Source organism: Stegostoma tigrinum, chromosome 7 (genome assembly GCF_030684315.1).
Source record: "Stegostoma tigrinum isolate sSteTig4 chromosome 7, sSteTig4.hap1, whole genome shotgun sequence".
Taxonomy (NCBI): domain Eukaryota; kingdom Metazoa; phylum Chordata; class Chondrichthyes; order Orectolobiformes; family Stegostomatidae; genus Stegostoma; species Stegostoma tigrinum.
In genome coordinates, this window is record NC_081360.1 from 17033213 (window position 1) to 17048253 (window position 15041).

General features: G+C 45.4%; 1 protein-coding gene across 3 annotated transcripts in view; it reads left to right on the plus strand.

Moving 5' to 3' along the window:
• Positions 1 to 11692, plus strand: part of LOC125454357 (carboxypeptidase O) — a 46475-nt gene extending 34783 nt beyond the window's left edge. For all 3 annotated transcript variants that reach the window (XM_048535039.2, XM_048535041.2, XM_048535040.2), the window contains exons 9-11: positions 4032 to 4234; positions 6949 to 7033; positions 11326 to 11692. In XM_048535039.2, the coding sequence (XP_048390996.2) occupies positions 4032 to 4234; positions 6949 to 7033; positions 11326 to 11597 (560 nt within the window). In that variant the 3' untranslated portion in view covers positions 11598 to 11692. The remainder of the gene's footprint in view (positions 1 to 4031; positions 4235 to 6948; positions 7034 to 11325) is intronic.
• The last annotated feature ends 3349 nt before the right edge of the window (positions 11693 to 15041 follow it).

The window sequence follows — 15041 nt, forward strand, 5'->3', positions numbered from 1 at the left end:
ACCTCTGCTTAATGTGGAATGTCATCTTGGGGCCTGGGATGGGGGTGAGGGAGGAGGTGTGGGGACAAGTGTAGCATTTCCTGCGGTTGCAGGGGAAGGTGCCGGGTGTGGTGGGGTTGGAGGGCAGTGTGGAGCGAACAGTTCATCCACTTCACCAACACCTTCCACCCCAACCTTCAGTTCACCTGGGCCATCTCCAGCACATCCCTCACCTTCCTGGACCTCTCAGTCTCCATCTCAGGCAACCAGCTTGTAACTGATGTCCATTTCAAGCCCACCGACTCCCACAGCTACCTAGAATACACCTCCTCCCACCCACCCTCCTGCAAAAATTCCATCCCCTATTCCCAATTCCTCCGCCTCCGCCGCATCTGCTCCCACGATAAGACATTCCACTCCCGCACATCCCAGATGTCCAAGTTCTTTAAGGACCGCAACTTCCCCCCCACGGTGATTGAGAACGCCCTTGACCGTGTCTCCCGCATTTCCCGCGACACATCCCTCACACCCCGCCCCCGCCACAACCGCCCCAAGAGGATCCCCCTCGTTCTCACACACCACCCTACCAACCTCCGGATACAACGCATTATCCTCCGACACTTCCGCCATTTACAATCCGACCCCACCACCCAAGACATTTTTCCATCCCCACCCCTGTCTGCTTTCCGGAGAGACCACTCTCTCCGTGACTCCCTTGTTCGCTCCACACTGCCCTCCAACCCCACCACACCCGGCACCTTCCCCTGCAACCGCAGGAAATGCTACACTTGTCCCCACACCTCCTCCCTCACCCCCATCCCAGGCCCCAAGATGACATTCCACATTAAGCAGAGGTTCACCTGCACATCTGCCAATGTGGTATACTGCATCCACTGTACCCGGTGCGGCTTTCTCTACATTGGGGAAACCAAGTGGAGGCTTGGGGACCGCTTTGCAGAACACCTCCGCTCAGTTCGCAACAAACAACTGCACCTCCCAGTCGCAAACCATTTCCACTCCCCCTCCCATTCTCTTGATGACATGTCCATCATGGGCCTCCTGCACTGCCACAATGATGCCACCCGAAGGTTGCAGGAACAGCAACTCATATTCCGCCTGGGAACCCTGCAGCCATATGGTATCAATGTGGACTTCACCAGTTTCAAAATCTCCCCTTCCCCCACTGCATCCCTAAACCAGCCCAGTTCATCCCCTCCCCCCACTGCACCACACAACCAGCCCAGCTCTTCCCCCCCACCCACTGCATCCCAAAACCAGTCCAACCTGTCTCTGCCTCCCTAACCGGTTCTTCCTCTCACCCATCCCTTCCTCCCACCCCCAGCCGCACCCCCAGCTACCTACTAACCTCATCCCACCTCCTTGACCTGTCCGTCTTCCCTGGACTGACCTATCCCCTCCCTACCTCCCCACCTACACCCTCTCCACCTATCTTCTTTGCTCTCCATCTTCGGTCCGCCTCCCCCTCTCTCCCTATTTATTCCAGTTCCCTCCCCCCATCCCCCTCTCTGATGAAGGGTCTAGGCCCGAAACGTCAGCTTTTGTGCTCCTGAGATGCTGCTTGGCCTGCTGTGTTCATCCAGCCTCACATTTTATTATCCAACAAATAGATGCTCCACACCAGGTAGACATATCAAGTCAGCTTTAATAGCCCAAACTGGACTGTGTCGTTCACTTCAGGAGACCCCAGTCTGTATTTTTTTATCCTTTGGCTTACCGTTCCGATGGTGAGTGTGTTTAGTGTCAAAAATATGTTGGGTAAGTGATACACTGACACCATCTAGTGGCTGTGGTGTGGCAAATAGGTTTAAGCCCAACAGATTGAGGGCAGAAACATAAACAGAAGCGCAGTAGAACTGACCGAATCTGTGAACAGAAAGCAGAGTTAACATTTTAATTTCTCCTTCATTACAGTTCCTGCCAGATGTGCTGAGTTCCTCCAGCAATTTCCACTTTTGTTTCAGATCTTCAGCATCTGCAGTTCTTATGTAGATTGGGTCACTGGGACTCGAAATGTTAACTCTTCTTTCTCTCCACAGATGCTGCCAGTCCTGGTGAGTTTCTCCAGCAACTTTTGTTTTTTTTCAGGTCTTCAGCACCTGCGGTTCTACGAAAAGAGCCCCTTTAGGACATTCCCCCCCATGGATAGCAAGAAGCTTTTTCCCACAGTGGGGGACTCAATTACTGGGGGTCATGAGTTAAAAGTGAGAGGAGGAAAGTTTAAGGGAGATATGCATGGAAAGTTCTTTACACGGAGGGTGGTGGGTGCCTGGAACACGTTGCCAGCGGAGGTGGTAGATGCAGACACGATGGTGTCTTTTAAGATATATCTGGGCAGGGATCAAAGGGATACAGACCCTTAGAAAAGAGATGACAGTTTTAGACAGACGATCTCAATCAGCACAGGCTTGGAGGGCTGAAGGGCCTGTTCCTGTGCTGTAATTTTCTTCGTTCTTTGCACTCTCTACTTGCCAAAGCTTTAAAATCACAGGTACCTCTCCACAATCACAACCTGAAAGTTGGACTGCTCAAAATCAATTTTCTTTTAACCTCATTTTCAGAGGATCTTCCTGTGGGAAGGTGGCCTCTTCCCCCTCTCTCTTGGTGTAGGGACCGGCAGATGCCAACTCAGTGGCTGTCGCTATCAATCAGTTACTGTTGGAGGACTTCTCTCTGGCCCTCCAGACCAAGGAGCACACTCACCTTGATTTAATACTCTCTGGTCTATAATTAAGTCTTGCCAAAACTTCTGTCAGGTGATTACTCCTGATAAGGTTCTGGGTTGAGTTCAAATTTGATCCTGATATCTGGATCATAGTCATAGAGTCAGAGAATCAGACAACACAGAAACAGATGCTTCGGTCCAACCAGAGCATGCCAGCCATAATCCCAAACTAAACTAGCCCCACCTGCCTGCACTTGGCCCATTAATCCCAAATGGAGAACTGAGACCTGTGACAGCCGAAATTGAACAGTTGGTGCTGCCTCCATTTGACAAAATCCCCACGATGCAACAAAACTGAGCTGGCCCTCGATTTCATCTGGGGAATCCATATGGTGTTGGAAATAAAGTACTTCACACTGGTCCTGTTCTCCTACTGGGAATGTGGGATGTCGTTCCAGGAAAGTTCACTCTGAATTTGGTCTGGTCTGCTCATCCTTCTTTGTTTATTTGTACAAGGGAAGGTGGCTGTCGCTGGCTGGACGAGCATTTATTGCTTATTCTGAAGAAGTGGGTGGTGAGCTGCCTTCTTGAATGTGCTGTACTCCTTACGGTAGATAAGCACCCCTAGCATTGACAGGAAGGGATCTGGGATGAAAGTAGAATGCCACATTCTCCCAGCACTGTTGACCCTGTCTCTTACAAATACCAAGCCGGCCCCTTCCCAGAACCCCCATCCTAAACATTCCAGAGAAGCAAAGTGAAATAGTAGCCGTGATAACAAGGTGTAGAGCTGGATGAGCACAGCAGGCCAAGCAGCATCTTAGGAATAGGAAAGCTGACATTTCGGGCCTAGACTTCAAGGGTATAGGCCCGAAACGTCAACCTTCCTGCTCCTCTGACGCTACTTGGCCTGCTGTGTTCATCTAGTTCTACACCTTGTTATCTCAGATTCTCCAGCATCTGCAGTCCCTACTGTCTCTGAAATAGAAGCTGAGTTTTTTTTATTCACGTCAAAAAATCACACAATAGCAACTTATATTCACAAGACATTTTAACATGGTAAAATGTCCCAAAGAGCTTTGTAGGAGCAATGTTCACATGATACTTGATAGCCAACAAGATGTCAGGACAGGTGTATAATGGCTTGCTCAAACATGCAGTTTTCAAGATGATTTCGTCAAGGCACAGATTGACACAGAGTAGTTCACAGAGAACATCGCACAATGTGTGTACAACCTCAGCTGCTGAGGGGCAATGGTTAACTGTGAAAGGTTTTGGGGACAAATTGGCCGGAATGGGGGGAATGAAGGGATGTACACATCATATTGCTGCTTTCCTTTGAAACTGTGTACTTTATACTTTGCTTCAGGTGTTGGAGCTTCAAGAAACTGCTGTTCCAACACCCACTGTGGTTCAGCACCAGAGTCTGAACCAGAAACCATTGCAGTTGCTACTTTTCTCCGTGACCATCTGCAGGATACTTTGTGCTACCTGACCATTCACTCCTATGGACAGCTGATTCTTACTCCATATGGGTACACAAACACAACGGCCTACAACCACAAGGAAATGGTGAGGCATCTTCCCTAGCGGAGGGGATGGCAATCTAAATTCTAGGTTTTGCAATTACCCAGTTGCTCTGCAGATTAGGCGTCAGATTATCTGGGACAAAGGAACCTTATTTACAGTCAGCATAGTCCAGAAACCACCAAACCCTGAGAATGATTGAAATTCAAACTATGATGCAGATTGAGGGATAAGTTGAACACAAAGTGTAATGTCATTTGATAAATTAGCACATTCGAAATAAAAAAAAATAAAATAACTTGTATTTGCATAGGCTTTATTCTGACCTCCAGACACCTGAAAGTGCTTTATAGCCAATGTAGTGCTTTTGGAAGTGTAAATACAACTGTAGGAAATAAGATCAAGATCCAACAAAAGGCAAAGTATTAGCTAGTAGGCCATCAGTTCTGGTGAGGTGAGTTGAGGGATGAATGCTGGCCAGGTTTCTCAGGAGAGATGGGTCCTCAGTTCACCACCTCATCTGAAAGATGTTGCCTCCAATAGTGCAGCATGCCAGTCTAGATTACCCATCCAGATCTCTGGAATGGGCTTTGAGCCCACAATGTCGAGCGACTACTAGCACTATTTGATCTTCAGCCCCATTCAGATTTGGCAACTGACAGCAGATCACTTGGACAATTTGGATTGAATTGCCATTGGAGGTGGGAAGCAAGGCACTCCATTCACTCAGAATCTACTTCAAAGAGGGTTGTAATTTCAGTCTGCATTGGATCATTTACTAAAACCACCTATTGTAAAATCATCTACTGACACATTTCCATGGGCATGAACACTTTAAATCCTCTTGAAAAGGTTCTGGGGATCAGGGCTGGCACTACAAAAGACTGTGGGCATCTTTAACTCTTTGTCCATTGAGACATCTGATGACCAAGACTCAGTGAATCATTTACTTCAATCTCCAGATAGCACCTATTTTGATATATGAGACCTGATTCAGCTTGAGGCACACCAGGCAGTGGGCTGGTGGTCGCGGGGTTATGTGTGGTTAGGGAAAAGGGGGAGCAATAGAGCTGAAATGGGGGCAACATTCTCATTCTGTTTCATCCCTAATCTGCAATGATAAATTGCGGTTAGCAAGGCCACTCACCTAATGCAGAATGCCTTCCAATACACAAGCCTGGCTCTTTGGGAGCTAATCAATTGGGTCATGGGCTAAAGGAGACCCTAGCAAGGGGGTTTTCATGACAGTTTCATTAGATTTTCTTGTGAGCTGGTTTTCTTTGTAGAAGAATGGAATAGTGAGGGGGCAGGAGTGTACATCTGGGTCCCACAAGGAGATCCAGGGCACCCCATGTTCCAAATCCATCCCTTCACCACTTACATGACTAGCAGGACCTGACTTCCATGTGCACTTTCACTGCCAGGGTCTGAGTTTGCTGTTTTCACTTCCCATTCACAAAGCTGTGCCAATGTTGCAAAGACCCAGTCATATCAAGATTGGTTCCTCTCACCTCGCGGTGGGAATGACATTCATATTTGAACTGCTGGTCATAATCATACAGCACGGTCCAACCAGTCCATACCAACAATGCTCCCAATCTAAACTAGTCCCACCTGCCTGCATTTGGCTCATATCCCTCCAAACCTTTCCTATTTATGTACTTATCCGAATGTCTTTTCAATTTTGTATCTGCATCCATCACTTCCACTGGTATTTCATCCCACACACAAGCCACCCTCATGTACTTTTTAAATCTTTCTCCTCTCAACTTAAAAATGTTTCTCCTAGTTTTGGATTCCTCCATCATCAGAAAAAGATCCTTGTCATTCATCTTATCAACACTCCTCTTGATTTTATAAACCTCTTTAATGTCACCCCTCAACCGTTATGCTCCAGTGAAAATATGTCCCAGTCTTTCCAGTCTATTTTTATATTTCAAACCCTCCATTCCCAGTGACATCCTGGTACATCTTTTCTGAACCCTCCCCAGTTTAATAGTATCCTTCCCATAAAAGGGCAATCAGACCTGCACACAGTACTCCAGAAGAGGCCTCACCAACATCCTATACACTTCAACATGATGTCCTAACTCCTATACTCAAAGGCCTGAGCAATGTAGGCAAGCATGCTGAATGTCTTGTTAACCACCCTGTCTACCTTCTTTTGTGGGAAGGGAATGTTTTTCCTTATCGAATCCCTACAGTGTGGAATCAGGCCCTTTGGCCCAACCAGTCCACACCAAACCTCAGACCATCCCACCCAGACCCATCTTCCTATAACCCACCTAATCTGCACATCCCTGAACACTACGGGGAATTTAGCGTGTGGCCGATCCACCTAACCTGCACATCTTTGAACTGTGGGAGGAAAACGGAGCACCCGAGGGAAACCCACACAGAGACGTGGAGATGGTGCAAACTCTGCGCAGACAGTCGCCCAAGGGGGGAATCGAACCCAGGTCCCTGGCGCAGTGAGGCAGCAGTGCTAACCACTGTGCTTGCGTTATAGCCTGTGTCTAAAAGAAGGAGACCTGCATGAGTAAGAGCAGGTCTCATGTTCAACAGGCAACAAAAGGGAAGCTGGTTTAAATCATTGTTATAAATATGCACTGTCGGTTCAGAATAGAACTGGAATTGCCTTCCCCTGAGACAGTATATTGACCAGCCCTGAGCCAAGCTACGTCTAGCTTGTTCTAAAGTCTTGAGTTATTTTCTGCGAGGGCCTCCTGTTTGAGCAACGCTGTCCTGTTATTTTGCAGATGACGCTTGGAGAAAAAGCAGCCGATGCTTTGGAGCGGAAACATGGGACCAAGTTCAAAGTGGGGCCTTCCTCGTGGATCCTCTGTAGGTTTCAGCACTTATGCTATTGACCTGGCTCTTTGCTCCTTGTGCACCTCACGTTGATTAGCTCTGACCTAGAGACTCTTCCGATGTAAGCTTCTCTGAAGTTGAACTACAAAGCAATTCTGCTTATTTTGTTACAAAGGAAGGAGCTGTTTTGCATTACAATGATCAATATCGTTTAGAAGGGTGAATTCCCTCTCAAAGGCAAGCACCAGGTTGAAATGATTACTTACTACCAGATTCCATAATGAACACACTTGAGGGAAGTCCAAATATTCCAGCAAATACTAATGGGGCACAAAAGCAGTCTAGTGTGGTCACAAAATGTTAGCAACTTTAAGAGTGCAATTGTGTGCATTGAGGAAAGCTGTATCATGAGGTGATATTACCTGCTGAAACTTAGCCAGGTGATGGAGAAAAGTCCATTGTCTAAGTCTGATAGAAAAGAAAATTCTAAAAAGAGTAAGCAAAGGTGAAAGGCAGTAAAGAATTATGATCTCTAAGTGCTTGATAAGCTCTTAATCAGATAAAGGACTCTTAACGTGGTTGAAATGTAGGAATTAAATTGACTGATGGCAACACATGAGCCCAAAATTGTGAAGCAGTTAAGGATTTAGACTAGAAAAGGACGGGGGTTGGGGGGTGGGGGAGGTTGGTACCAATTGGTTAACTATTTCAGAGAGCTAGCACAGGCACGATGAGCCAAATAGCCTCCTTCTGAACCACATGATGTGAGTAAAATAGCACCTAAAAAATACAGATATGTAAACAGTTTAGGCATAAGCCTTCCTAAGAGCAAGAACAGAAATGTCAAGTATGTGGCTTAGATCAGGGTAGATGTTCAGAGGTCAAACAACTTCCAAAGTAAGGCCAAAGAGAGAAAGATGGTCAAGCATGGGCAGCAGAAGTGAAGAAACGACAGGCTCGTCCTGGCAATGACTGAAGGAGGAATTGGGAATGAAAACAAAAGAGGAAGAAAATAGGATGGATAAATAACATTGACCAGTGGACTGAGGGAGGCTTAAAGAAAACCAGAGAAGAGGGAAGACAATATCAGTGATCCACTAAGTAATGCTCTCTTGCTCAGGAACAGTCCCAATTTTGCTAACCTACATAATTGATGTTCCTTATAACTGGAATTAGTCTTTTGGGTGTTTTCTGCAGCCACTCTAATACTTTTACATTCTAGCCAAAGTCCAGTTTCAGTATTAGACATAATACTCCAGTTGAGGCTGAACCAAGGTTTTATACAAGTTTGAGATAAATTTCTTGCTGTTGGACTCAATGCTGTGGGTAGTGAAGTCTACGATACTGTAAACTTCATTGCAGATGACAGTTAAAAAAAACAGAAATTGGAAAGACAAAAGGAAGAGACCAGGAGAAAGAGACAAACAGCTGGGGTGCTGAGGCCATGAATGGGGCCATGAGGCCAAGAGTCAGGGGAGGAGAGGGGTTTGGGGGAGGAGGTGTGTGTAGGGGCAAGGAGGTGTGCCCTGAGACAAGATTGAGTGTCTGAGAGCTAAGGCTGGGGAATCCCTCGAGGAGAGGTCAGGTCCAGACACCATTTTACTGAGACTGGGTTGGGAAGTTGGTAGCCACCTCATTGCAAAAGTCCCTGCTAGATCTGGGGTGGTTGAGGGAAAAATAGAGGAGGCTACAAAGTGGTGAGAAAGACATGGAGACTGTAATGGGGCTTAAGAGAGAGAATGGACTGGGGGAGTTGGGGGTGCAGCACAAAGAAGTCTGTGGAGCAGGGTGGGGTGGTGCAGGAGGTGGTAGGGCCACAAGGGAGATGGTGCAGAGACACACAGAACAGCAAAGGGACTGAGATGAGATGAGGAACTGCAAAGGGGACAGACGGTGACTGCGGAGAGACCAGGGATAAAGAAGGGAACCACAACAGGCTTGGGGGAAGCAAGAGTAGAATATAGATGAGGAAGTGGACGGGACGGGAGACTGGGAGGCCACAGTTGTCATAGGAGAGACAGGCAACAAGGAGGTTGGGAGGATGAAGAAGGTATGTGGGAGAGAAACAGCCTGCAAGAGGAGAGAAGAGAGTAAAAGAGATGCTACGAAAAGGAAAGAATAGTTTCAAACCTGACAAAAAATAAACACCCTGCTAATTAGGAGCAGGGGAATTGCCTAGGTAAATAATTACTTGCAAATGATTATAGAATTACTGCCTTAATACTAAATATGCTCAGGAGCTAGTATATGGGAAAGTGCAGTGGATGCTATTGTAATGAGCACTGTATCAATTGTTAAATATAAATCTGAGACTGCAATACAGGTAGTTCTGCTATAATGCGTGTTTCGTTAATACAAATTGGCTGTAGTGCAACTAATGAATAGTGGACTCTATTTGGATAATGTGAACTTTCTGCTGTGCAGGTATAGCAATTTTCTTTAGTGATTTCCCTATTCTGTGATTTTCTACAGCGATTTCCCTTAAATGCATTTCTCTATAGAGATTTTTCTATAACGGCGACTTTCTACAGTGATTTTCTATAACGCAGTTTTCTATAGCACAAGGCCATGCAAGAACGCAGCTGTTGCATTACAGGAGAACTACCTGCATGCGATACAGTGAAAAAGGCAGTAGGTATCGGATTTAAATATTCCAGCACTGTGAATATAAGATACAGCCACTTTAATTGTAACCTCATCATTCCAGAAGTGTGTTTGTGGTGATAGCTTTCTGTGTGTTGAAGTGTATGTCTGTGACTTTGAAACAAAAGGTCCTCTTGCTAATTTATGCCTGTAGCCTTGTGCCAAGTCGAAAACAGTGGTGTCTACGAAATTAAAGTTTTCCTTGAGTATCTATTTGGATAATGTGAACTTTACTGGTCAGGGTGTGTGTGGGTTATAGGGGGATGGGTCTGGGTGGGATGCTCCAAGGGGCGGAGTGGACTTGCTGGGCCGAAGGGCCTGTTTCCACACTGTAGGGAGTCTAATCTAATCTAATTGTGCTTTAAGTTTCAATGAAAAATTCATAATTGTTGAAGATTTTGATGAGGACCCTTCAGACAAAGGAAAATATTTGGTGCTTTAACCAAGAGGTGTAAAGGCTTTGGTAAATCCTCAGAAGAAATCTGACTAGAAATTGAGTAGGGATGAGGAAGGGCAGAGAGGCTGGGATTGCCTGCCGTAAAGACAAGAAACCTGATGGGATTTGTGAAAAATTCCATAGTGTTTAGATAGTTTCTGTTCATTCTATTTCCAATGGCTGAAAGGTCACTAATAAGATGGATTTACAAGGGAAATTTTCATGCAAAGCACTGTTGGGATCTGGAATCCATTTCTTTCATGAGATTGTGGCAGATGTTTGAAAGGAAGCTGGATAAATACTTTGAGAAAAATAAAGGGAAGGATGGGGTGGGAGGGCAGTGAGGAGAGAATCATAGAATCCCTACCATGTGAAAGTAGGCCATTCAGCCCATCAGGTCTACACCGACCCTCCGAAGAACATCCCACCCAGACCCACTCCCTCATCCTATTTTTGCAACCCTGCATTTCCCATGGATAATCTACCTAACTACACATCCCTGGCCACTATGGGCAGTTTAGCGTGGCCAATCCATCTAACCTTCACAACTACAGCAAGGGTAGGATTGACTGGATTTCTCTTGTAAAGAACAAACACAGACCAGATGGGCTATCGAGGAGTTTAAAAAAAAAGGGTTGGGATAAGGGGTCCTGGAAACTGGAGAAGCAATCAAGACCCAAGATTTCCCTCCCTGGCCCTGGGCTCCAAGGCAGTTTTCGGGAAGGTGCTTATTTATCATGGAATCGCAAAGGGGATATCAGAACAAAGGTAAACAGTTGCCAAAAATTAATTTAAAGGGGGAATTACAATCTAGAGACCAAACGAGTGTTGGGATAGAAAACCACCAGATCTTCGGATTAAACAAAAAAAACAAAGAACAGTAGATGCTGGAAATCAGAAACAAAAACAAAGGCATTGTTGAAAAGACACAGCTGGTCTGGCAGTGTCTGTGGAGAGAAAACTGAGTTAATATTTCAGGTCCAGCGCTCTACAGAAGGGAAATGTTAAGTCTGCTTTGTCCCCTCAGATGCTGCCAGGGTTGCTGAGTTTTTCCCAGCAATTTTTGTTTTTGTTCTGGAGTTCAGGACTGGGGGCAGGTACTGTTGCCAATGGAGTGATAATAGTAAGGGGAGGGTCTACCTTTGGAATGATGTTCTAGATTAAAGGAGTTAATACAAGTGGGTGTTTAATGGTAAGAGGATGGTACGTGTAGTCAGCTCATGTACTGAAATATTTCATCTTTCAGATTATTCATCTGGCTCCTCACGGGACTGGGCAAGCGATGTTCGGATAGACTTTTCCTATACGTTCGAGCTCCGAGACAATGGGACCCATCAGTTCCTGCTCCCAGCGGATCAGATCCAGCCAACCTGTGAGGAAACCATGGCAGCTGTGACAACCATCATTGAGCACGTTCATGACAAACACTTCCCAAACTCCTCTCCGACCATTGTCGCTCTGTGGTCGGTTGTGCTGACCCCGTGCTTATTAAGCATGTACTTTGTGGATTCCTTGTAGGAAACAGAAGGTCGACAGATAACCTGGTAGGCCTATTTAAATAACAAAGGATTTCCATTAGGTTTGATGCAGAAAAGATGACTTTGTGGAAGCAAATAGCCATAAAAATAAAAGATACTCACCAATAAATCAAATAAAGAATTCAGGAAAAATGTTTTCTTCTAACATGGAGAGTCCTTTATTCTTTCACAGGATGAGGGTGTCGCTGGCTACACAGCATTTATTGTCCAACCCTAACTGCCCAGAGTCAACCCCATGGTGGTGGGTCTGCAGTCACATGTAGGCCAGACCAGGTAAGGATGTCAGATTCCTTCCCTAAAGGAGATTAGTGAACCAGATGGGCTTTTCCCAAGAATTGACAATGGATTCTTGGACATCATTAGATTCTTAATTCCAGGTATTTATTGAATTCAAATTCCACCATGTGCTGTGGTGGGATTCAAACCAAAGTCCCCAGACCATTATCTGGGTCTCTGGATTAACAGTCCCGCGATAATACCACTGGGCCATCGCCTCCCCAGAATTTGCAACATGGAATGGTTGGGGTCGATAACATTGATCCACTTTGCAGTAACCAAGCTAAGTTCATGACGGAGAAAGGAATAGAAGGATATGGTGATAGGATTAGATGACGTAGGGGTAGGAGGATGTTTCTATAGGCTCAGCATTGACCTGTTGGGTAATGGCTCATTGTAAAATGCCATGATCTTAGTGTGTTTTTCTGCTAAATGCTCAGATTTCTGGAGCGAGGGGGTGAAGATAAATCACTATTATGTGGTTGTGGTGGGTGCAGAGGAAAGGTCATGTCGCTCAGGGCTGAAAATGTGGTCAATATTAAGAAGTGGCACTGTTCCCAAGCTCTAATCCATGTATTTCCATTTCCTCAGCCATTATTTCACCAAGGAAATGAGGGCTATGTACTTTCGTGCAACCACATCAAAATTCCACTCTATTCTGAGCCCAAAGGTAGCTTCCTGGCACTGCCCATGCATCATCCTGAGTCAATTCTCAGGGAATTAGGCAGCTTTTGTCAGTGGGTGGTTTAACATTGCTTTCCAGCTCTCTGGGGCAAGGTGAGGGACCAGGTCCCAAGTCTACCTCAGCCGGTAGGGAAATTGAACTTACTGCGCTGACACTGTTGTGAACCTCACGCTAATCATCCAGCTCATTGTTCTAATCCAGCCCTGTAATGAAATAGATCCTGAGATATTTTGGGCTGAGCACCAACCGCCCCTGGTTCTCACCATGATCATTGCATTCTTCTTTGCAATTTACGAATATGGAAGTTTCATCTCAATTTTAGCTCTGATTTGCTCAATGTTTTGAAAACAGAATACATTTTTTTTAAATCAAGCCAATTGAATCTGTAAGGGAAATTCTCAGGACAACTCATCGGATGTGGGCTCTTACAAATCTCCTGATTTCCCCAATGTTACATATGCTCCAGGTCAGGCAAGGAAGGCTCGCATGTTGATCAGGATGTTTCAATCCGAGACCAGCGTGTGGTATCCACTCAATCAACTGTATGTGCTGGATATGGACAAAGCACTGACCCAATATCACCACAAACGCTGCAAGATGAGCCTCACTGGCACTTTCAAATCCCACTTCGCAGGCTTGAGCACAAACTTAAGGCTGACTCTGACAGTATAGTATTGAGGAGCTTCATCACGGCCAGAGGTGCTGTCTTTAAGTTGGGACCCAGCATTTCCTCTCTGGTAGATGTAAAAGATGCCCACTTTTTGAAAAAGGGACTATGGAGTTCTCCCTGTGTCCTTCACAATGTTTATGCCTCAACCAATAGGTGAGGCAGGTGGCCTGGCCAATATTTCCGGGCCAATGGAAAACTGAAGAGAAAGCTGAAATTGCTGGAGAAACTCAACAGGGCATCATCTGCAGAGAGAAAAGATTTAATGTTTCAACTGCAGTGGGCCATCTCTACAACCAAAGGATATGGGAAATGATGTTATTTATACTGCTAACAGGGGCTTGGGGTGGGGAGGGAATAAAGGAGTGAACAGAGATGGAGCCCAGAAAGAGAGACAGAGAGAGAGAGGGAGACAGAGAGAGAGAGGGAGAGAGAAAGGCAGACATGTGATTGATAATAAGCCACTGTCAAAAGCATAAATAAATAAATAACAATTTCCAGCTACTATCAGTTCCGAAGGACCAAAATGTTAACTCTGTTTTCTCTCCACAGATGCCGCCTGGTCTGCTGAGTTTTTCCAGTAATTTCTGACCTGATCATTATCTCATGACTATTCATGGAAAACTTGCTGGATGCTATTTGACTGTCCACTTCTTACATTGCAGTGCTGACATGCGTTTAAAAAGTACTTTCTTAATCGAGCAACACTTCGAGTTGTACTGTTCTAGTGAAAGAAGATGTGCAAATATAATGGCAGTTTTTCCTACAAATGCAGCACTCACAATAGTTTCAGAACTGAACTGACTCACTGCGCCTAACCATCCACATCTATGACAGCTTTTGCTGAACAGGCTGTTGTAGTGTCTATTAATAAATCCTGGAATCTCTGCATCGTTTAAACATAACACTTAATGCAGATCATATTGACTGTGTGGGTCCCTTAGCATTCTAGACACAAGCAGAGACTAGTGCATTTCTAACTGATTTCTGATTTACCGAAATGATTGAATGAAAACTTCAGGGTCTGCTGTGATATTATCTGCATTATTCAACACTGAAAAGTCAAATCCCACAGGCAATATTCCCATGGAACCAACTGAACAGGAACAATTTGCATTACTTGCTCATCCATCATCATTCTTGTGATAATCCTATAATCTTATCTTCTCCAGATAATTTTTGAATAATATAAAAACTAGAGCAGTCAATCATTTGTGACTTCTGGTGTTTAATGGCTTAAATCTCTTGAGCTGGTGCCCATTAAAAAGGACAATCATGGAATTTCTACAGTGTATTTCAGCCTATCAAATCTGTACCAACTCTCCAAAAAGCATCCCACCCAGACCCAGCTCCCCATTCCATCCCCATAACTCCACATTTCCCATGGCTAGCACACCTAACCTGCACATCCCTGGATACTACGGACAACCTACCATGACCAATCCAGCTAACCTGCACATCTTTGGACTGTGGGAGGAAACGGGAGCACACGCAGGTAACCCACACAGAAATGGGGAAAATGTGCAAGCTCTGCACGAACAGTCACCCAAGACTGGAATCTAATCTAGGTCCCTAGTGCTGTGAGGCAACAGTGTTAACCACTGAGCCACCATGTCAATAGATCCTTCTAATACTAGCACTGACCTAAATCTCACCAATGCCTGTCTTCTGGAAGAAGGACAGTACTATCTTCAAAACTGTGCCAAAAAGAGTCACTTGAAATTGTTTTCTGTCCAGGCTGCCAGGTCCATTGAGTTTCTTCAGAGTTCTTTGCTTTTATTTCAGATCTCCGGCAT